The 24,663-nt window shown below is 35.0% G+C and overlaps 1 protein-coding gene across 1 annotated transcript in view; it reads right to left on the bottom strand.

Moving 5' to 3' along the window:
* The window catches only part of LOC108361757 (uncharacterized), a gene marked incomplete at both ends in the record, with an annotated part of 179,513 nt that overhangs the window by 85,497 nt on the left and 69,353 nt on the right, over nt 1-24,663 (bottom strand). Inside the window, one exon of the mRNA XM_017614494.1 lies at nt 11,557-11,823. Coding sequence (XP_017469983.1) covers nt 11,557-11,823 — 267 coding nt within the window. The remainder of the gene's footprint in view (nt 1-11,556; nt 11,824-24,663) is intronic.

Below are 24,663 nucleotides of genomic sequence, written 5' to 3'. Positions count from 1 at the left end.
AAGTGTCACAGCCGAAAAAAGTGTCTTCAAGTAATTCAAATCTTTTATACCATGTATGTATATATCGATTCTCATTATTTTACCTTTCGAAGCTTATATTTATAATCACGACAAAATCCACTGTAAGCATAGGTATAGCTTTAAGACATAATTTTCAATGGTAAGTCCATCAAAAATGCTGCACCTAACTTTAGAGTCGGCTTTATTTCATCAATTTTTTTTTTTTATTTTAAAAAAATCTATCAAGGAGGGATTTAATAAAAAGATGCAATATGTATGCATATTTTGCATTTATTATGAAAACAAAATTGCAATAAAAAATGCATTTACATTAATATAACACTTCTGTCACAAAAACGGATCATTAGTAGATAACAATTATTATAACAAATTTTGACCTTTTAAGTTTGTATATAAATTATCGCAGATTATTTGTTTGTGCCAGAAGCCACGAAAATAAATTTAACACAAATAGCAAGGGGAAATGGTAAGCTTCAAAAACGGTACATTAATTCAATGCTACTTCTGGACATTTTTTCGGAAAAATTTTGACTAACAATAATAATAATAAATTGGCGCTTACACATATGTTAGTGGTTGGCCGAGTTTCTCCTCCGATTTGTGGCATGCGCCTTGATGTTGTCACACAAAGCGGAGGGACCTACAGTTTTACGCCGACTCCGAACGGCGATTGTATTTTTATGAGAAGCTGTTTTTCTAGGCAGAAATACACTCAGAGGTTTGCCATTGCCTGCCGAGGGACGACCGCTGTTAAGAAAAAACCTTTTTTCTATATTTTTTGCGATGTTGCTTTGATCAGGGTTTGAACCCAGGTGCTGCGGAGTGGAAGCGCGCACTGCTTACCACAGCGGCCGACGTAATAAATATGTTGAAATCAGTAAAAATTTTGCCAGAGGTGTAAATTTTAAGTGCCTTCGAAAAGTAAAAGAGATAGATATAAACTTTATGAAAACATTATCAAAATCAAAGAAAAGGGGCAAAAGTCGCATGATTTTTAAGAAAAGTTTTAGAATAACAGGTAACACTGCTGGTTATTAAAAAAGTTTAACAAAAACATTTGTTNAGAGGTGTAAATTTTAAGTGCCTTCGAAAAGTAAAAGAGATAGATATAAATTTATGGAAACATTATCAAAATCAAAGAAAAGGGTCAAAAGTCGCATGATTTTTAAGAACAGTTTTAGAATAACAGGTAACACTGCTGGTTATTAAAAAAGTTTGACAAAAACATTTGTCCTTGATTAAATGTATATTCAGGTAGTTTTTTTAAGGAATCCGCATCGACATCGGCCAAAAATTGGGAATCGGTCGGACTCTACTATGTGTGCGATATATGCAAAGAGGAGTATTACCATCATGTACGAGCAGTTTTGCTACGCTTGTGCGAATACGGTTTAAAGGTGGCAGATATTTGCGTACCTGTGACCAGTGTGCAGACTATACCACTTTTGTGGTAGATCTAGCACTTTTATTTTGCTAAATTGTTTTCAAAACATCGATGTTGCGTCCAAAAATATCGATGTTAACATCGACTAGAAAAGTGAAAAACATCGACATCGTTCATTCACTCCGTTCGTATAATGCCGAACGACCAGTGGTAAGCGAGCGCTTGTTCTCGGAAGCTGGTGCAACCATCATTCAGGATAGAAGCAGGCTTTTGGGGGTTAGATTATCAAAGCTTCTTTTCTAAACTCATTTCAAAATGTTTATTCATATTTAAATAAATAAGATCTACATACATATTTAAGATATGTACATCATAATTATAGCAACATGCTTATACTAGCATTGAAATATGCTGCTTGAAGGAAGTTTCTATAGGTTCTTTCCCTAACAATCCGGACCGGATCCGGTAATTAGAGAATAATGGAAAAGTTTGCTCTCAAAAATGGAACGTAGTCCAGAAGTACGGGAACGCATAAAACCACATTTCGTGCCCAGAATTTGAGAAAGAGCTGATACGTTGTTTTTGTTTTTGTCACTTCAATTCAAAAACTTGGAAATTGAATTTTGGTTTCAAAAATTTGATTTTAAGTATATAGAGATTGAAAATACACCAGCAGGCCATTCACTATTTCTATTCACCAAGTAAATGCAGGCAACATGTAAACACAAAAAAGTTTGGGCGCATGTAATAGACCAGAATTGATATGAAGTATAAGTATGTATGTGGATATATGAATAACGACCGTTTAAAATCGATCTCAAATTTGTACTGTCTCTGTAGAAATTCTACAGTAAGTTATGTAGTTTGACTATTATCAATTAAATCTAATGCTCTGTATTGCATGCGCCCCACGTTTTTCATTTTCATTCTCATAAATTGTTTGTGACTTTTGCAAAAATTTCCAAATCAAACGTTATCAAAACCAATTCTATGGGACTGAGAATTATTATTTTCTACATTTAGTCCATTTATAAAAGCGTTGTATATTAAAAAGGTTTTGTATATTATTAATTTTCTACTTTTTAGTCTTGTCTGTATAAAATTTTGCAATAGATATTAAAATAATACAACGATATTAATAGATTGCTGCATACACATGCATATACATATGTGTCTACATAAATACGAGCACCAATTAATTTCATTTAAAGAAATGGCGTGTCGTCCATTTCCGCTGCAGCGTACGTAGTGCATAGGTCGACATTTACCTCTCGAACCAACGAGGTTGATGTCTAGACTTTATAGGAACTTTGCAAAGCAAAACTTTTATAGCTGTCCGGACACACAACATTGCAAGTTGATAAAAGCGTTGTACAAAATTTGCGATCGATTTTAAGCGATCGTTATTCATATACCCACATACATATGTATGTATGTACATACATATATTACTTTTCATATCAATTCAAGTCTATTACATGCGCCCACATATGTAATACTTCTATATTGGCAGTAAGCTAACTTCCCAATGTGTAAGCATTCCGAAATCAAAGCGAGACAGTCTAGTACGATTTTTGTGTAAGTATTATGGACGTTTCGAATACCATATTTTTCACATTCGCGAATGCGAATTTTCGGAATGCGAATGCGAATTTTCGGAATGCGAATGTTAAGTCATCGTTTTTATTACTTAAAAATTTTGTAAATTATTAGAACATTGAACGAGTGCTTAACCTATAAGTGTTTTAATCTTGTAGTAAAAGGTCAAAATGGGCATATTATATTTCAAAAAAAGTAAATTTGCTGCCTTTTCTCCCATGAGGCGATTTCTTAGAGGCTCGTATATAAGGCAGGCTGCACTAAAAAATTGCTCACTTGGAACGGCCGGTGGAGCGCTCAAATATTTGCGGCCCAGATCTGTCAATATGTCGTATTTTTGTTTAGTTTTCCACCAATCGAGAGGATTTTCACGGAGATGAGCCCGTTTTTTCTTAAGATAGGCCTTCAATTCNCAGGCTGCACTAAAAAATTGCTCACTTGGAACGGCCGGTGGAGCGCTCAAATATTTGCGGCCCAGATCTGTCAATNTTATAAAAGCGTTGTATATTAAAAAGGTTTTGTATATTATTAATTTTCTACTTTTTAGTCTTGTCTGTATAAAATTTTGCAATAGATATTAAAATAATACAACGATATTAATAGATTGCTGCACACACATGCATATACATATGTGTGTACATAAATACGAGCACCAATTAATTTCATTTAAAGAAATGGCGTGTCGTCCATTTCCGCTGCAGCGTACGTAGTGCATAGGTCGACATTTACCTCTCGAACCAACGAGGTTGATGTCTAGACTTTATAGGAACTTTGCAAAGCAAAACTTTTATAGCTGTCCGGACACACAACATTGCAAGTTGATAAAAGCGTTGTACAAAATTTGCGATCGATTTTAAGCGATCGTTATTCATATACCCACATACATATGTATGTATGTACATACATATATTACTTTTCATATCAATTCAAGTCTATTACATGCGCCCACATATGTAATACTTCTATATTGGCAGTAAGCTAACTTCCCAATGTGTCAGCATTCCGAAATCAAAGCGAGACAGTCTAGTACGATTTTTGTGTAAGTATTATGGACGTTTCGAATACCATATTTTTCACATTCGCGAATGCGAATTTTCGGAATGCGAATGCGAATTTTCGGAATGCGAATGTTAAGTCATCGTTTTTATTACTTAAAAATTTTGTAAATTATTAGAACATTGAACGAGTGCTTAACCTATAAGTGTTTTAATCTTGTAGTAAAAGGTCAAAATGGGCATATTATATTTCAAAAAAAGTAAATTTGCTGCCTTTTCTCCCATGAGGCGATTTCTTAGAGGCTCGTATATAAGGCAGGCTGCACTAAAAAATTGCTCACTTGGAACGGCCGGTGGAGCGCTCAAATATTTGCGGCCCAGATCTGTCAATATGTCGTATTTTTGTTTAGTTTTCCACCAATCGAGAGGATTTTCACGGACGAGGAATCTAAAAATATTTCTAGGTTGCGTATACGACTTATAGCANCACATTTTTTAATGTCTCCAGATTTTACATCCGAGCCTTTGCTTTCGCTGGAGGAATCTAAAATTATTTCTAGGTTGCGTATACGACTTATAGCTNAATTGCTCACTTGGAACGGCCGGTGGAGCGCTCAAATATTTGCGGCCCAGATCTGTCAATATGTCGTATTTTTGTTTAGTTTTCCACCAATCGAGAGGATTTTCACGGACGAGGAATCTAAAAATATTTCTAGGTTGCGTATACGACTTATAGCAGCACTTGTTAAAAGCCCATCAATGTTGCTTGATATACTACTTAACCGTTTAGCGCCTGAAGCTAAAAGCCGGTTATTGCCCGCACCCTGATTAGACAGACTTAGAGCCATGTCAACAACATTAGAGTGGACACTCTGCCCATGCACACATTCGCATTCGCAAAACATTCATATCATTTGATGTGAATGCGAATGTGTAAAATGATGCGAATCATTCGCATAACGAATGCGAATGCAAATATTCGCAATATCCCTGGTATGTATTGTGAACGTGAGTGCCGTTTTTGTGGATGTGTTGTGTATATGTTTATTTATAAACGTATGTGTTCGGCCGCTGTGGTGTAGTGGTAAGCAGTGCGCGCTTCCACTCCGCAACGCCTGGGTTCAAACCCTGGTCAAAGCAACATCGCAAAAAATATAGAAAAAAGGTTTTTTCTTAACATCGGTCGTCCCTCGGCAGGCAATGGCAAACCTTCGAGTGTATTTCTGCCATGAAAAACAGCTTCTCATCAAAATACTAACATATGTGTAAGCGCCAATCTATATATATATATATATGTGTTCCTTTTCTTTTGTACGGTTTTATTGATATATCTGTACTGTAATGTTTCCGGACGGTACTAGCTCTTACTGCCAATATGGGAGTATTACATATATGCATTAAAGTGGTCCAAAAATGTATGTAAAAAAAATAAGGTCGGATTTTTAATGCCGGCACCCCTTAGGATTGTTCTATATCGAAAAAAAATATACCCCTATTTTTTTATTAAAAAAAAAAAATTAAAAAAGGGAGTGCTCAACGCGCTCAAAGTTTTCCATGTATTTTATATGGGGAGAAACCAAGTTTTCGTAGAAATAGTGTAGAATTCTTGAAAATCATTAGTTTTCTTATCTTNCATTAAAGTGGTCCAAAAATGTATGTAAAAAAAATAAGGTCGGATTTTTAATGCCGGCACCCCTTAGGATTGTTCTATATCAAAAAAAAATATACCCCTATTTTTTTATTAAAAAAAAAAAAAATTAAAAAAGGGAGTGCTAACGCGCTCAAAGTTTTCCATGTATTTTATATGGGGAGAAAACAAGTTTTCGTAGAAATAGTGTAGAATTCTTGAAAATCAACAGTTTTCTTATCTTCAGGAGATTCCCAGTAATAATACGCAATTGTCTCTTTAACCATTTTTTCATAGTAACTATATTTTATAGGTCCTCCAAAACCCCTAGAAAATGCAATGGAAAAATCTTTAATCATAAAAAATGGTTAAATAAACAATTGGATATTAATACTGAAAGTCCCTGAAGAGAACCACAGTTTTCCGATTGAAAAATATTGATTTTTAAGAGTTTTATACCATTTCTACGAAAAATGGTTTTTTCTCCATATAAAATATATGGAAAATTTTGAGCGCTTTGAGCACCCCCTAAATATTTTTTGATTTCAAAATAAAAAAATAGGGGTATATTTTTTTCGATATAGAACAATCCTAGGGGGTGCCGGCATTAAAATTCCAACTTAATTTTTTTGGACCTCTCTAATATGCATGCGCCCCACGCTTTTCATTTTCAATCTCATAAATTGTTTATAACGACTTTTGCTAAAATTTCAAAATCAAAAAATATCAAAACAAATTCTATGGGACTGAGAAATATTATTTTCTACTTTTTAGTCCATTTATAAAAGCGTGGTATATTAAAAAGTTTTTTATTTTATTTATTTTCTACTTTTAGTCTTGTCTGTATAAAATTTTGCAATAGATATTAATATAATTCAACGATATTAATAGATTGATGCACACACATGCATATACATACGTATGTACACACAAACGAGCACCAATTAATTCCATTTAAAGCAGTGATTCCCAGAGTGGTCCACGTCGACCCCCAGGGGTCCACGGGAGACTCGACGGGGGTCTACGTGGGCGTGAAAAAAGTATGGGAGTCCATGAGTTGTAAGTGAGGGTCACGAAAATTCATTTGGTTTCGATAATAAAGAACCAAAATGGTTGCTTATTTATGGCCTATTTATTTAACTTTAATTCTTTTGAGTGGTGTATAGTGCTCTTGACGCTCACTTTTTGTCATCATACGTGGATAAGCCTTAAAGGTCATCTGCGGAATAAAAAGAAACGGATGTTGGTATAACACTGAGTGAAGCGATGCGGACATTGCCGGGGGCAGATATTTCAGGACTTGTGTCTTTTCAATGCTACAGGATAGTACGCCACCATTACCTTTGTTGAAGATATTCTAGAGAGAGAGTTCCCTGATGGGGAATTCTGGTTTAATTCCAGCACTGATCCCACACTCGTATATTGTCGAATCTTCACTGATGGCCCCAAAATAGACTCAGGGTCAGGATCTGGAGTATTTTTCGAAGTTAATGGGGATAAGTTTCACTTTTTCTTTTGGGGAAGATGCTTCAGTCTTCCAAGCTGAGGTATTTGCAATCCCCAAAGCCATAGACTACGTGGTGGAAAGTAGGTGGGGTTAAAGGAGTTTACGTGTCTACTGGTACAGCCAAGCTGCACCTAATGCATTGGCCAGCCCTTTTCCTAAGTTCTTCCAAACTAGTTCGGCAATGCATGTCCGACTAAATTATGTTGCTAAACATAACGAGGTTGCTTTACTCTGGGTCACTCGGGAGTTCCTGGAAATGAGGCATTTGACCCTTTGGCCAGAGTTGGCTTAGACCAGGCATTCCTCGATCCGCAACCAGTTATAGCACTCTCCACTTCGACCATCGAAGCAATCATCAAAAACTGGGTGGCTACTTCGCTCAGCAATGACTGGGAGCCATCGAGTGGTGGGCAAAACTCATGTTGCCTTCAATCTCAGAAGGTCTGTCTAGTTTTTCCTCTCACTGCTGGGACTGCTGACTGGTCCCTTCACGTGGCGCAAACACCTGACTGTGATAGGCGTAAATTACAACTCCATTTGACCATCCTGCTTTGAATAGGATGAGACGGTGGAACACTTCTAGAGCTTCTTGCTTGCTTGTTTGTTTACCATCGATTTATATAGATGTGGTCTCTTTTTAACCGACTTCCAAAAAAGGAGGAGGTTATCAGGTCGTCGTTTTGCTAAAAATTACTAGTTTGTTTCTGAATTTGTAGTATGGCGTAAAAAGCTTTGCAGTTTTGTTATTTAAAGTTTTATGTTTTAAATATGCGAGTGACGAATATTTTTCGCATCACTTTAAAACTCGGAGCGATAAAATTAAATATGGCATCAACACAAATGAACTATTTGACAAATACATCACATGCAAATTCATGAGTGAGCGGACCATGTGAGGAGTTTATTTAGTGCTCTTAAAAAATATTCTTTCATGGCTTTACGAGCTCTATTTTTTAAAACTTGCAAGTGTATGATCATATTATTTTTTAATAAATAGAACACAAGAAAATATTTTATTTTTATTTTTGCCACTCCGAATTTAGTCTCTGAATCTTCACATCTTTTGATGAGCTTTGGGAATATGTTAGAAATGAGCATCAGGGGGTCCACGGAAACCAGTATAGTTTTGAAAGGGGTCTACGATAAAAATAAGTTTGGGAACCTCTGATTTAAAGAAATGCCATGTCGTTCATTTCCGCTGTAGCGTACGTAGTTCATAGGGCGACATAACCTCGTCGGTTGAGAGGTAGATGTCGCCCTATGCACTAGACCTTTTTATAGGAACTTTGCAAAGCAAAGGTTTTATAGTTACAAATGGTGTCTGGACACACAACCTTGCAAGTTAATAAAAGCGTTGTACTAAAATTCGAAACATATACTCAATGCATTTGTTTTAAAGTAGTCTTTGAATTAGTTTATTTAAAAAAAATCACTTTTTTCCGTCAGGGTATATATTAGGGCCGGTCATTTTTTCCTTCCTAGCAGGTTCGGATTCTACATAAAATTCTAAGAAAAAGTCCTAATCAATTTCTAGCCTGCGCAATTTTAAAAGAAAATATCTTTAATTAATACTAAGTCAATATGCAGATTAATATTTACTAAAGCGTTACGAATGTTTTTTTTTTTAATAAAAACTTCTGCTCCGGAGTTTTGTGATATGAAAAATTCATTTCTGATATCCATTTTTTATTCAAAGAACCGCAAGATGGGGCTTCAAAGCAAATCGACCATATTTGTGGAAGTATGTATGTATTTATATGCCAGGTTGCAGCCTAAACATATGTACAGGATCGAAAAAAATTTGCCAGCGTATTTCCATGACTCCAGCACCAATAATAGGGTAATTATAGTCACATGAACTCAAAATTTGAAGTGTACAGATATCTATGGTAGATGCTTATAGAAATATATATGTATATAAATGAGTTTGTAAAAGGGGGCGTGGCACATCTCATAGGTGTGGACTCTTTTATCAGCTATAACAGCAGGCAGTATTAGTAATCTCTTTGAATTGGATTTTGAAGATTTGTTACAATTGATCAAAGTGGAATTCAAATAAATTATAGATGATATGAAGTTCACCGGGTAATCTTCTGGTCTCTAATATATACTAAGTTAATATAAAGATTAATATTTAGTAAAGTGTTGCGAACGTTACTTTTTAATACAATAAGAAAAAAACTATAATTTAAAGGAGTGACACACAATGGCTAGAGTCGGCGCATGTGTTTATTCTTTCATATACTTATATATTTTTCATCCACTCGCTTATTCCTTACCGAAAATTTTAAATTAAAATTTGACAAGTTTTAACCGCTGATAAAGTTCAGGTAGCAGTTTAAAATGGATAACTGGGTAAACTTAATAAAGAAAACATATTCTCTGGTTAAATTAAAAAGCCTGCCCGGATACACAAAATCCTAAGCTTGATAAACATTTGGTGTTATAAAAGATTTATAAAGCTCTACTTGTAATTAAGAAAAATGACGAAAAAATTAGACAAAGTCCTGGAATTATTATTAAAATTTCATTTTTCCGATTCCGACGAATGATCAATCTTACTTCTTACTCATATTATAAATGTGAATGTTTGTATGTTTGGATGTTTGGGCAATTATCACGCGGAAATGACTGAACGGATTTGCATGAAAATTTGAACACAGATAGCCTATGACCTAGACTGGAAAATAGGCTACCTTTCTTAAGAGTTTCCACCTGTTAAAAAGTTTAATTAAATTAATACACGGAAACGACTAAACGGATTTGCATGAAATTTAGCACACGGATAGCTTATGACCTAGGTTGGAGTAGCTGTGACATTTACATATCGAGAAACTGCGACTCGTTATTTAAGACTAAAGTCTGATTAACGTTGTTTGATATTAGCATTTCAAATCATTAAAAACGTATGTGAATGACCAAAACAAACGACGAAAATAGTCATTGATGCAAATAAATATATAATGCCCTTAGTTCACTCGGTAAAAGATTCCTATTTGCAACTTTTTTATCACTGTTTTTGTCACAGTCACCGATGAAAATCACTGTGACTGCAAAGTCACAGTCACAAATAACGTTGTTCCTCAAAAGCCACGAGATCGCCCATCTCTAATATCCACTCACGTAGAGGCATGGTTTTTCGTTTCACTCCCGCCGCTAAAGAAGTTTTCACTCCAACAACTTTTTTGTAATGTTGCCGAGAATCTAGGTCCTACCGGGAATAAGCACGCCACATCCAGCAAAAACACGATTAACACAGAAGCGAAAGTGGAAACGAGGTAGGCGATGGGAATCGCTTACCCTTTCGCTTCAAGAAGGCATTATTTTAACATGGGCATGTCATTGGCGGTAAGCCCTTAAAACGAAGGGAGAACGCATGGATAAACAGAATCCTGAGAAGCGAACAAAGAATGCCTTACAAAGAAACTAATGTGGAATGCCTAGATAAGTACAGAAATCAGAAAATGTCTTAAAAGATTAAAATTAATTAAAATTTGTATAAATAAGTTTTTATACGTACATATGTATGTATTTAGGTATTTAGATTTTACTTAAAAATCGGTATGTACCTACATGCATATTTAATTAAGCTTAAAATTGTACTCCCTCACTCTTGTACTTCACTTCATTGACTGACATCAACCTCGCTGCAAAATGAACAAAGCAAAACATGAGAGAGAAATTTCCACAGAAAGTAACGGTAGAAAAAGAATTTTTGGATATTCATTCTATTTTTCAGCTACGATGCAACATTCTACTTTGCATTCCCCGAAATGAAGCAAAGAAGCGAATTAAAAAAGAAATATTATAGGACATTCTACTTTGCATTCCCCGAAATGAAACAAGGAAGAGAAATAAATAAAATATTGGAGGACATTCTACTTTGCAATACCGGCAATGCCTAAAAGAAGCGAAAAAATTCGAAGGCATTATAACGCTATGCCTTCTAGAACACGTTACCACTAAAAGCGATTACCAACTTTTTGCTGGGATGCTAGTGGCTTGACTTCAAAAATAAGCATTTTGTAAACTTGTTTTTAATATACGGTAGGACGAAATTTCAATTGTTACGAGCCCTGGAAATCGAAATCTTAATGAAATCTTTAAGAGTATCGGAAGTCTGTTTTGAATTCTGTAACGATTTATTTACGAAAGAAGTGGTTAACACGAGCTCGTAAAGTAATTCATATGCGATTTCCTAAAGACAATTTTGAAAGACTTCTTCACGGCGCTGCATTATTAATGATTGTTTTTTTTTTTTAATTTCATAAAATTCGGCAAAAAAATCTGAAAGGGAAATAATGAAAGTATGGTTTGCAGGGAGTATACCTATCACACTTCTTGCAATTGCATCATTAATTTATTTTAAGACCATTTGTGTGAACGTTTATAAAATATTAGTTTTTTAAATATTTTTACTTACGTTGAACTTGAACGCTTTTGCATGCTCTAGTAATAACGGGCTTCCCTACAGATTTGAGATTTTTTTCTTCCATCACTCGTGAAGATGACCGAGTACCGATTCTAGATCCATAATGATCTTCTGTTCTGCTTTCAGCCCGGCTTGAGGAGAATATAGATCTGTGTTCGTCTTGTTTCCTCCTTTCTAATCTTGAGCTCGCAGTGCTTCCTAAATTTTCGCTGTAGTTGTCATAAGATCCTCTATCGTAATCGCGTGTCGTCGTACTCACTTTTCAGTAAGAAATTGAGAAAAACAAAATTATTAATATCTATAGATATTGAAAAAATTTTAAATGAACTTTAAAAAAATATGAAAATGCATAAATACAGAAGAGCTTTTACTGAATCCTAATGTCGACATAAGATACATAAAATGAATTCTAATATTGACATAAAATACATAAGTACATATGCATCTATGTACGTATGTATATTGACCTTTGGTTTTTTAATTTATGACCAATTCCATCTCAAATCATGCAAGCCGACTGCACCTATCTCTTCGAATCACTTGAAATTTTAGTACATTATGCTATGGGTGATAATCAATTAAAAGAAAATGCATGTGTGCATTTTAAATCATTATTAAATGTAATGATATTTATATAGATTTAAATATAAACGAAAAAAATATAAGGAATAAAAACAATTTATATTTATTATTGTTCATACGAAAGTGTGTACTATACTTGTCCTCACATTTTTAGAGATAATTGTTATAAAAAAATTAAATAAACGTAAGGAACAATTAACCCAGGAAAATTGAAAGTATTTCTCTTCAATGCCACAATTTTGCGAGAAAATTTACGTCTAGATGCATCACTCCTTTTAACATGTTTGTATACGAAATGGAAGAAGGATATCTTTAAAATCAATTCTAAGATTTTTCCCTCTATTACCCTTCTATAAACTACTTATCTGATGGCTTTAATTGTTCAAAAAACATTTCTGCTATTGTTGACTTATGTGAACTGTTTAAATTAAGTATAATTTAATTAATACATTTAGACTACTTTACTTTAACTTTGCAGACTTCTTTTGGTTACTTTATTCACATTTTCACAAAGCTAGCATAATGTTTTTAATGTATTACATTAAATTGTATCAAAAGTTGAGTTCTTTTTAATAACTACAATAACTTTTCAAAAATATTAAAATTTTTCTTCTCCCAGTCTATTTACTGGGGAAAAAGTTTTGTAACAAAATTTGTCCATGACAAACGTGATTTTTTAAAGAAATTTTCAACCAGACTTTTACAGAGTTTTCACGAATGACTCTGAATATAGAATTCGATTAGGGAAGGACAATCGATTTGCTTTTGCATGGAAAGTGAGGCAATTTCCAGGGCATGCACACAAACATATATATTGTATGTACAATGTACATACATACTAGAGCTCTAGATACCCGGGTATCGAGCAATGCGAGTAGCTTGATACTCGCTCGAAACTCGTTCATTGCTCAACTGCCCAAATGTTTGTTCAAAATTTTCGAGTTTTTGAACAATTTCATAAACAAAAGAAAATTTGTAAATTGTATTTGTCAGCAGCTGCTTTCTAATTCATGTTAAATAAATTATATTATTAAATACCAATGAATCAATCTTTGCATTATATATCAATCATTTGAAAAATTTAAAAAGTTGTTACCAAAAATGTCAATATAATAAAAAAACATTGCTCAAATTACTCGAAAAAACTCGAATTGCTCGAGCTCAAGCTCGAAAATTTTCGAGTAATGAGCATTGAACAAGTGTGCGAGTACTCGCTGCTCATATACCCGGGCTGTTTGAAAATGTGCGAACAAAATCGAGAGCTCTAATACATACATACATATGTAGGAGTATGTGGGCGAAGAGCATGATGCAATAATACAAGGTGTTGGATGTTGGCAGCTTCTCGCTCTAATTCCGCCATATTGACTGCCTTAGGTGAAACAGTGTTACTTCTTTAACAATTCTTTGCAATATAATACAGTTCAATGTTTTTTATTGTTTCTCGGTATACACATTTTCTTTTCTTAAAAATTAGTGTATCTTATTTTATTTCATTTCATTACGAATATACTACAAAAAAGCAAATTTTGTTTAGACGAAAATATGAAATTTTATATTTTTCCCCCAAACAGGGATTCATTTCTTCCCGTTTTTTTTCTTATTCCACTGAACTAAGGCAGCATCAAATCGAGCTGTCACAACATCCAACACCTTATCTTATTGCATCATGGGTGAAGAGTAAATAAATATTCTTAAATAAAATTATGGAATTTGTTTTTTCGTAGTTGTACCTACTTAAGTACAAATATTTACATGCACAGTACATATCGTCGTTTAAAGTACAAAACCGCGTATCAACAAAATACAAAACAGCGTATGTCAGGTTGCATAAATTATTTTCAAGAGAGTAAAAACACTCATATTTCAAAATGATTCTCTTTTTTATAAAGCAAATAGCATTTCTGGCTAGTATATTTCAGGACGAATGGATAAGGACAAGAGCTTGTGTGAGCAAATCCAATTTTTTGCAGCAAATGTCAGTTACGCGGTTTTGCAGAATGACGATACGGGGTTTGGACTTTAAACGACGACATGTATTAGGAGCAGCCTGTAAATGTGCTGTGTAATGGCTAACCAGTGACTTTAAAATGGGGTTTAAGCAGTGAAGCATTGTTAAACGAAGGATTACATTCGTTACACTAAAAGCTTGTTATTTGATCGAAGTGTTTGAAGCAGGAAATAGAGGCTAAGGTTGATTTATATTTTTCATGACCTCAGGGCTGCATCGTGTATAGGGGCCTTAAGGACTGTTTTCCGATACTTTACACACATTCCATAACAACATAATTGTTTTGTGATCAACCAAACCAACATACCTTGCGTTTTTCGGATTTCGTTCTCTTGGTTTTTGACTTGAACTTATCTAATCTTATATATTATTTCTCTAAGGTGTTTTTTGTTAGTCTCCCTTTTTCTACTTTTCTGTGTAAGCAATTTCACTAATGAGGTGTCATTTGAAAAGTCAGAGATCCCTTGAGTGGTTATTAGGTAATATTAATGGTCATCATTTTATATATTATTTCTTTAAGGTGTTTTTTTGTTAGTCTCCCTTTTTATACTTTTACTTTTCTAAGTAAGCAATTCCACTAATGAGGTGCTATTTGAAAAGTCAGAGGTCCCCTGAGTGGTTATTAGGTAATATTAATGGTCATCATTTTATATATTATTTCTTTAAGGTGTTTTTTTGTTAGTCTCCCTTTTTATACTTTTACTTTTCTAAGTAAGCAATTCCACTAATGAGGTGCTATTTGAAAAGTCAGAGGTCCCCTGAGTGGTTGTTAGGTAATATTAATGGTCGTAACACCCCTGCAGCGAAAATACTAGTACAGAACTAGTGAGTTCACCAGTTTTCGGCAGTCGAATACCGGTACCATGCAAATCTACCAGCCATGCTTTCTACTGTCGCATTTAACATGGAGTTGTCCTAGGAGGTGACAATTGACTCCAGCTGCGTAACTTTTCACTAGTACTTGTAGTAGTAACACGTAACCTGTAACCGAACTAATTTTTTTTCGTTGTGCACTTTACAGATACTTTTTCATAATTAAAAAAAAAAACGAAAATAAAGATTTTAAATTATATGTTCTGCATAGTGAGATTTGAACTTGAACACTTTCGGCCGCAACTAATTGCAGCCAGCATCTCTGCGCACTCAGCTACAGTCACAACATGTAAGTGTGTTTTTAAATGTTCGCTTTAAATCAAGCCAGGCGACGATTTGTTCAAATTTAAATTTGTCTTTGCGATTGTCTTTGCTATTTATTTTCCTGTGATCGAACGTACAAAAGCTGCAGCGTGACGTTGTTTGAAATTTTATTATTAGGCTAAACTGATTCTTGATAATTTTAACAAATTGTCATTTAATTAATATCTCAATCGTTTCTGTATAGAGCCTGTCAGACGTGGCAATATTTCCGTCTTTCGCACGCAATTCGCTGTCAAATTGAGAAAGAGAAATTTTATTTCGATGTGTGAACAGCCAGAAAGATCTTTCTGTCACCTTTCGGAAATCAGTTTCAGAAATAAAAGTTACAAGGTGGGACTGCAACTGCAAGAGCGAAAATCGATTTCGGAAATATATTTCAACTTGCTCGTGCTGCACTAGGAACTCAGCCGCGCAAGGTCACTATACAATGTGCCTTTGCTAACAACCTCGTACAGCGCTAAGCTGAGTTGGCGCGAACGTTTACTTTGATCCTGCAATATCGCGCGGAAACCGAATTCGGTCCGCCTCACAGGCGAACGTTAGTATTCTAGGGTTAAGTTATAAAGCCTTTTCAAAACCACTCCGATTGATACCCATAATTAATAATTGATTTAACTTTTTAATTAATTTAAGCTTAATTTCTTAACAGGTGGCAACTTTTTTCGAAAAAGTAAAGCCTTCTTGAACATCCACACCCTAAGCCCTTTAATTTGGTACCACACTTTTGAAAATCGAACGGTGCGGATTGATTAGTAAATAACTTGAGTTTAATAATTTAACAGGTGGCAACTTTTTTCGAAAAAGTAAAGCCTTCTTGAACATCCACACCCTAAGCCCTTTAATTTGGTACCACACTTTTGAAAATCGAACGGTGCGGATTGATTAGTAAATAACTTGAGTTTAATAATTTAACAGGTGGCAACTTTTTTCGAAAAAGTAAAGCCTTCTTGAACATCCACACCCTAAGCCCTTTAATTTGGTACCACACTTTTGAAAATCGAACGGTGCGGATTGATTAGTAAATAACTTGAGTTTAATAATTTAACAGGTGGCAACTCTTTTCGAAAAACTAAAACCTTATTGCACATGTACAGGCCAAGCGCTTTAATTTGACACCATATTTTTGAGAAGCGAACGAACGGTGCAGATCTTTTATGCTGCACAAAAAACTNTGAGTTTAATAATTTAACAGGTGGCAACTCTTTTCGAAAAAATAAAACCTTATTGCACATGTACAGGCCAAGCGCTTTAATTTGACACCATATTTTTGAGAATCGAACGAACGGTGCAGATCTTTTATGCTGCACAAAAAACACCTTCGCGTATTATATATATAGATATAGATGTGATATATATGTAGCTGTATAATAACTTCAAAAGGGCTCAAAATAAATTGAAGCTACTAAGAAGTTTATGAGAGCATCGAATTTAAAATAAATTTATATTTTCATCAGTTAAATGTACTTTATCTATATCTATACTAATTATATAAAGGGAAGTCGGCCGCTGTGGTGTAGTGGTAAGCAGTGCGCGCTTTCACTCATCAGCACCTGGGTTCAAGCCCTGGTCAAAGCAACATCGCAAAAATATAGAAAAAGGTTTTTTCTTAACAGCGGTCGTCCCTCGGCAGGCAATGGCAAACCTCCGAGTGTATTTCTGCCATGAAAAACAGCTTCTCATAAAAATACAATCGCCGTTCGGAGTCGGCGTAAAACTGTAGGTCCCTCCGCTTTGTGTGAAAACATCAAGGTGCACACCACAAGTCGGAGGAGAAGCTCGGTCAAACACTAACATATGTGTAAGCGCCAATTTATTATTATTATTATTAAGTCCCTTTTCTTTGTAACAGGTAATCTCGCGCACGGTTGGGCCGATTTTCATGAAATTTTGTACATAAATAGCTTTCATGGCGGCTGTGTTTTAGGCGAAAAAAATTTACTTTTTTCTGGTAGGTGGACCAGGGACCGATCTATTCGAAAAAAATTTATTATGGCCCGATTTGCTTAAAATTTGGAACGTAGATAGCTTTTTTCCTAGATAAGCATATAGGATCCTTTTTTACGGGAAGTGGACCAGGGACCGATCTATTCGGAAACATCGTATTCATGGTCCGATTTGCTTAAAACTCGGAACGTAGGGAGCTTTTTGCCTCGATTAGCATATAGGATCATTTTTGTCCGAGAAGTGGACCAGGGTCCGATCTATTCGAAAAAATCGTAATTATGGTCCGATTTGCTTTAAATTTGGTATGTAGGTAGCTTTTTGCCTAGATTAGCATATAGGCTCCTTTTTCCCGCGAAGTGGACCAGGGACCGATCTATTCGAACAATCGTATCTGTGGTCCGATTTAATTAAAATTTTGTACGTAGATAGCTTTTTGCCTGGATAAGCTTATAGGAACCTGTTTTCCAATTTTCATACAATTTCGAATATAAATAGCTTCGAGCAACCACCATATCAAGGGGCGAATTCGTCACTAGGCAAGTTTTTTTTCCGACAATCAGAAACCGCGGACACAGCCAAAATATAATAATAATATATAATATATCTATACTAATATATATTTTGAAAGCTATTTTTTAGTGTTCTCAAAGCCGGAGAACAGCTGAACCAATTTTTTTGAATTTTCAAACACCTGCCGCACGTGTCCCAAGGATAGTTTTAGGCTAAAAAAAATCTATATGTAAAGGGGGCGTGGCACCTCTAATACAAACCGAATTATTTCATACTCCATATCTCTGGAAGTGTTCATGGTAAAGTTCTGGAACTTGGTACGGAGATATACGAAATCAATGGCATACTCTTGGAGAAAAATTAAAGCTATTGGAGAAGGNAAGGATAGTTTTAGGCTAAAAAAAATCTATATGTAAAGGGGGCGTGGCACCTCTAATACAAACCGAATTATTTCATACTCCATATCTCTGGAAGTGTTCATGGTAAAGTTCTGGAACTTGGTACGGAGATATACGAAATCAATGGCATACTCTTGGAGAAAAATTAAAGCTATTGGAGAAGGGGGCGTGGCACCTCCCATATAAACCAAAGTTTTCATACTACGTATCTCTGCAATTATTCATCGTACATTTTTAGAACTTTATACATATGGAGATATACGAAATCAATCACATACTTTTGGAGAAAAACCTAAGCTATTGGAAAGGGGGCGTGGCACCTTCCATACAAACCGAGTTTTTCATACTACATATCTCTGGAAGTGTTTATGGTAGAGTTCTGGACATTGGTATCGAGATATAAGAAATCAATCGCATAATCCTGAAGAAAAATTGGAGCTATTGGAAAAGGGGGCGTGGCACCTCCCATACAAACTGAATTGTTCATACTGCATATCTCTCGAAGTGTTCATGGTAGAGCTCTGGAACTTGGTATGGAGATATTCGAAATCAATCGCATAGTCTTGGAGAAAAATTGGAGCTATTGGACAATGGGGCGTGGCACCTACCATACAAACCGAATTGTTCATACTGCGTATCTCTGGAAGTGTTCATGGTAGAGTTCTGAAACCTGGTATCGATATACACGAAATCAATCGCATACTCTTGGAGAAAAATTGGAGCTATTGTAAAAGGGGGCGTGGCACCTCCCATACAAACCGATTTTTTCATACTGCATTTCTCTGGAAATGTTCATGGTAGAATTCTGGAGCTTGGTATCGAGATATAAGAAATCAATCTCATAATCCTGAAGAAAAATTGTAGCTATCGTAAAAGGGGGCGTGGCATCTCCGATCCAAACCGAATTTTTCATACTGCATATCTCTGGAAGTATTGATGGTACCGGAACTTCGTATGGAGATATGTGTGTATATGAAGTCAAGCCCATTCTCATGGAGAGAAATGGGGCTATTTGAAAAGGGGCGTAAGGCCTACTAACGTACCGACTTTTAGCTTTCTTTGAATGTATTTAGATTTATTCTGTAGGTGTGTTTGTGAGTGAAATCCTCATAAAGGGTTGTACGGATTTTAGCGAAATTCTAGGACAGATTCACTATGGAACCGGGTCATTGTTCCCGCCAGGGGGTGAAGCGGAAAAAATTCTTAAAATTTACTTCGTTTTGCGAATAACCGTGCTATGAAATGCTGCACAGTTGGAGAATTTCAAGAACTTCTTCACTGATAGAATACATTCCTTAGGTTATTTAAAGAGGCAAATGACCACCAAACCATAATCTTAGCAGATGAATGTGCCAATGAAAATCGTAAATGTTAGTGAAAATGTTGGACCAAAAAGTTTAAATAAAAAAAAATAATAATTTTGGGCGGGACGAAGTTCGCCGGTTCTGCTAGTATGCATATACAAACAAACAAATTGTACAACAAGTAAAAAAGTTTAAGTTTTAAGTTTTCACCTTTCCGAAAACTACCTTTACATTTACCGTTATTTGAAAAGCGTAATTTTAGTCCGATTTCTAAAATTTTCAACTTCTTGCTTATGCGTGTCGAGTACAATAATTATACCGAGTTTGGCACAATTTCTTGCTAAAGAATTATTGCAAACATTAATTTTGAATAAATTAGCTTAAGTAGTTATACGCATGTAATCGTAAGTGAGCGTTTTCCAAACACTTATAATCTTATTTTCTGCCAAAAAATCATTGTAAATATCAATTTTGAGTGAATAAGCTTCAGTAGTCNTAGCTTAAGTAGTTATACGCATGTAATCGTAAGTGAGCGTTTTCCAAACATTTATAATCTTATTTTCTGCCAAAAAATCATTGTAAATATCAATTTTGAGTGAATAAGCTTCAGTAGTTACTAAAATAACGCAGTTTTCGTATTTCTGAAAACTACCGTTATATATGAGGAGGCGTGTTTATTGGTCGATTTGGCCCATTTTCGATACCATCCGTCCTATGCTCAAAAGAAGTGCGCGTACCGAGTTTCGTTAATATATGTATCTTAATTTTTACTCGAGTTATCGTGTGTACAGACCGACGGGCGGTCGAACGGACACACAGTCATCGCTTAATCGACTTATTTTTTCATTCTGAGCATTTATGTATACAAAAAAAAAGCTCGTAATAACGAGAGAGGGCTGTTAGTTTCTGCTAGTTTTTTGGGTTAAGAAACGCTTTCCAGCAGAAACTAGTGATACTTTAGTCTTTTCGACAAGCTGATAATTGTTGCAAATTATCACAAATTATCAGGTTTTGGCGTTCGCGTACGCAAAAAACTTGCAAGGTACGGTAAATTGAGAGCGCAAGGTGACAGTTGACTTGTAGAGGAAGATGCTAATTCCTGCTGGAAAAATTTTTATCAGCAACAATTTGCCAGCAAGAAAAACAACTCATCAAAGTCATCTGCTTGCAACTTATGAAAATAATGTGGGTTGATTTAATTTAACACTGGTTTTTTTTATACTTGCTTTGGAATATGTAAATTATGTATGCATTGAATATTGTATAATGTAAAATTAGATTTGTCATTTATGAAAAGTTTCGAAGTTAGAACTCAATAAACAGTCGAACCATACACCACGCCATGATATCTTTTTTTGTAGTAGTTCCATTGTCACTTTTTCGTCGCCATATTAACAACCTGACAATTGTATTGATTTTTTGTTTATTTAAAGCATTTTCTTCTTAGAATCGAAATCTGAACAAGCAAACGGTCTTTTGTTGTGTATGGTTCGGTTATTTGTACAATGATTTTGGGTTATTGGGTCCACTCCTGCGATCAAAGGATTAAAATTTGTTTTGTTAATAAATTCGGTGTGAAATATGGGCTTTTTTGTAAAAAATATTGTGTAGCCGTAGTTGGACAGATTAGGGTTATTTTAGCGCGGCCGTAGGCCTCCAACGCGAAGAGGAATTCTGCGCGTAAATCCTGTGGTTGGCGTAACCCGAGTTTATATTTTCTGGCAAAATGCTAATTTTACACCATTTTCAAATGGGTCCCCAGTGGTCAGAGAGGTGAAGGGTAACTTGGCTTAAAGTTTGCACCGTTCTCTTTCTAATGGGTGGAGTCATATTGAACAGTAAACTATATTTAAGGGGTTCGCAAGCCACCATAAAAGTCGTATTATGAGATTTCACACCGTTAAAAAAGTATTTGGTTGTGGTTCCAAGTCCTCTAAACATTTGTTTAGCCGTTCAAAAATTCACGACACACGATAATACGACACTTACGACACCTTGTGAATCACTAAATATGCATTAAATTCACACCGAAATGTGTATATCAGAAACAATTATCTTCGGTATAGAAAACGGTAATAGTCCTGGCCAGATACATTATAAAATAATCAGATGACAAAAGGCACTAAAAAATTTTAAAATACTTACATATCGTCGATGTTTTCGCAAAACCGCCCATCGACCAGTTGCAAAACCGCCTAAATCGCCGTTGTGACAAAAATGAGGTTTGGTAACTCCGAACTCCAGGCATCGAGATTTATGCATAAGAATCGCAAAATCGATATTAAAACAACAGATTTGTAAAATAATAGCTAGAGAAAATAGCGCCTTTCAAGGCAATGCCTTCAAAGAAAAACGGTTTTTTCGCTCTCCTGTAAAATTTGAACGCCGAACGGCGGTTTTGCAATTGGACGATGGGCGATTTTGCAAAAACATCGACGATATACATACATATGTATATGTTCACTAAAATTTAATTAATCTAAAATTAAAGTCTTTGGGAAGTGGTCATCGTATAAAATTTAAACATTTTTAAGATAAGATTTTAATTACTTTTAAACAGTAAATGTTATTAAAACTATTTTATACTTATCCTAAATTTATGATATAAATCCCCTCTACCAAAAAACTTAAATTGGGTAACGCCGCTTCGAATTTTAAACTATTGAGCAATTGTCAAAAATCTGCTTTTTAATCAAAAGGTTGTTTACTGAAACTACTTNAAGATTTTAATTACTTTTAAACAGTAAATGTTATTAAAACTATTTTATACTTATCCTAAATTTATGATATAAATCCCCTCTACCAAAAAACTTAAATTGGGTAACGCCGCTTCGAATTTTAAACTATTGAGCAATTGTCAAAAATCTGCTTTTTAATCAAAAGGTTGTTTACTGAAACTACTTTCTTTTTGAAGTGAAACTTCTTTAGCGGCGGTTGGTTGGATGGGAGTAAATTGGCAAATTCAGCGGAAATTGCACGCGGAAATGTTGCAACGGAAATGATGCAATGGAAGTGATGCAACGAAAATGGTGCAACGTAGATGGTTGGGGCTGAAACAAGTACTTCTTGTGTGTATGCAACGGAAATGACGCAATGGAAATGATGCAACGAAAATGGTTGGGGCTGAAAAAAGTGNTTATGATATAAATCCCCTCTACCAAAAAACTTAAATTGGGTAACGCCGCTTCGAATTTTAAACTATTGAGCAATTGTCAAAAATCTGCTTTTTAATCAAAAGGTTGTTTACTGAAACTACTTTCTTTTTGAAGTGAAACTTCTTTAGCGGCGGTTGGTTGGATGGGAGTAAATTGGCAAATTCAGCGGAAATTGCACGCGGAAATGTTGCAACGGAAATGATGCAATGGAAGTGATGCAACGAAAATGGTGCAACGTAGATGGTTGGGGCTGAAACAACTACTTCTTGTGTGTATGCAACGGAAATGACGCAATGGAAATGATGCAACGAAAATGGTTGGGGCTGAAAAAAAGTCNAAGTGCTTCTTGTGTGTATGCTATGTATTAATTTAACAAAAATTTGCTAACAAAAGGTTTAAGAATAACACTTAGAAAAAGACCAATACAAGAATGAAAGTAAAGGTGACTACGTACATAAATGAAAAAAAGGATAAAGGCAAAGGTAAAAATAAAAACAAAAACAAAGATGCGTAAAGATAAAGGCAAAAATGAAGACCAAGGTAAATTTAAACACTTTACTTATATATATATATAAGGGCAAATGTGAAGGGGAATGTGTAGCTGAAAAAAAACATGAACATAAAAGTTAAGACGATTTTGTTATCTATTCTTATCGATTTTGTTATCGATATTTATCAACTTTGTTAGCGATATTTATCAATTTTGTTATCCATTTTGTTATCGATATTTATCCGATTCTGTTATCGATATTTTTCGATTTTATTATCGATTTTTATCGATTCTGTTATCGATATTTATCGATTTTGTTATCGATATTTATCGATTTTGTTATCGATATTTATCGATTTTGTTATGGATATTTATCGTATTTGTTAACGATAATTATCGATTTTGTTATCGATATAAATCGATTTTGTTATCGACATTTATCGATTTCATTATCGATATTTATCGATTTTATTATCGATATTTATCGATTTTGTTATCGATACTTTTATCGATTTTCTAATCGATTTAGCTACCATTGGTATTATCGATGTTGCTATTGAAATTTTTATAGAGTTTGTCATCGATTTTGTTATCGGTATTTTGATGGACGTTATAATCGATTTTGTTATCGATAGAGTATAAAGATAAAAATGGAGATAATGGAAAAACAGAATAACATGAATGTTATTAAAACGAAAAGTGGTAGAGGTAGGGATCTATGTACATTGATAGAAAAAAAGCGAAAAAATAGAACCTTAAGCAAAAGAAGATGTGTGTAAGTTTCACTTCTACAGTGTGGCCCAGGTGTACTTACTTTTTTTTGTATCATGCACCACGCTATTACCCGTATTTACCAATAAAGTTATTTATCCTTACAACTAAATTTGGTATTACATTTGGGGGCTCGTCCGGGAAACATGCGCGGTGTACTCACAAATAAGAAACGATATTCCAAACAAGAGGACTGAATATTGAGTTTTCGGAACGATGGGCGCAAATGATTGGTCTGTTCGGCATCTAGGGGAAAAGGCAAGGGAGTTGGGGCTTGTAGCTGATAGTACGAAGGCCGAATTGATTGCGCGGCTGAAGNTACATTGATAGAAAAAAAGCGAAAAAATAGAACCTTAAGCAAAAGAAGATATGTGTAAGTTTCACTTCTACAGTGTGGCCCAGGTGTACTTACTTTTTTTTGTATCATGCACCACGCTATTACCCGTATTTACCAATAAAGGAATTTATCCTTACAACTAAATTTGGTATTACATTTGGGGGCTCGTCCGGGAAACATGCGCGGTGTACTCACAAATAAGAAGCGATATTCCAAACAAGAGGACTGAATATTGAGTTTTCGGAACGATGGGCGCAAATGATTGGTCTGTTCAGCATCTAGGGGAAAAGGCAAGGGAGTTGGGGCTTGTAGCTGATGGTACGAAGGCCGAATTGATTGCGCGGCTCAAAGAGCATGATCCAAGCGGTAGCTGGACGAATGACGTTAGAGAAGGGGAAG

Source organism: Rhagoletis zephyria, unplaced genomic scaffold (assembly GCF_001687245.7).
Source record: "Rhagoletis zephyria isolate East Lansing unplaced genomic scaffold, Rhagoletis_zephyria_1.1 Rzeph_scaffold_00838, whole genome shotgun sequence".
In the NCBI taxonomy this organism is placed as follows: Eukaryota; Metazoa; Arthropoda; class Insecta; order Diptera; family Tephritidae; genus Rhagoletis; species Rhagoletis zephyria.
Note: the sequence above shows the minus strand (reverse complement) of the source record. Positions and strands in the feature narration are given on the sequence as shown.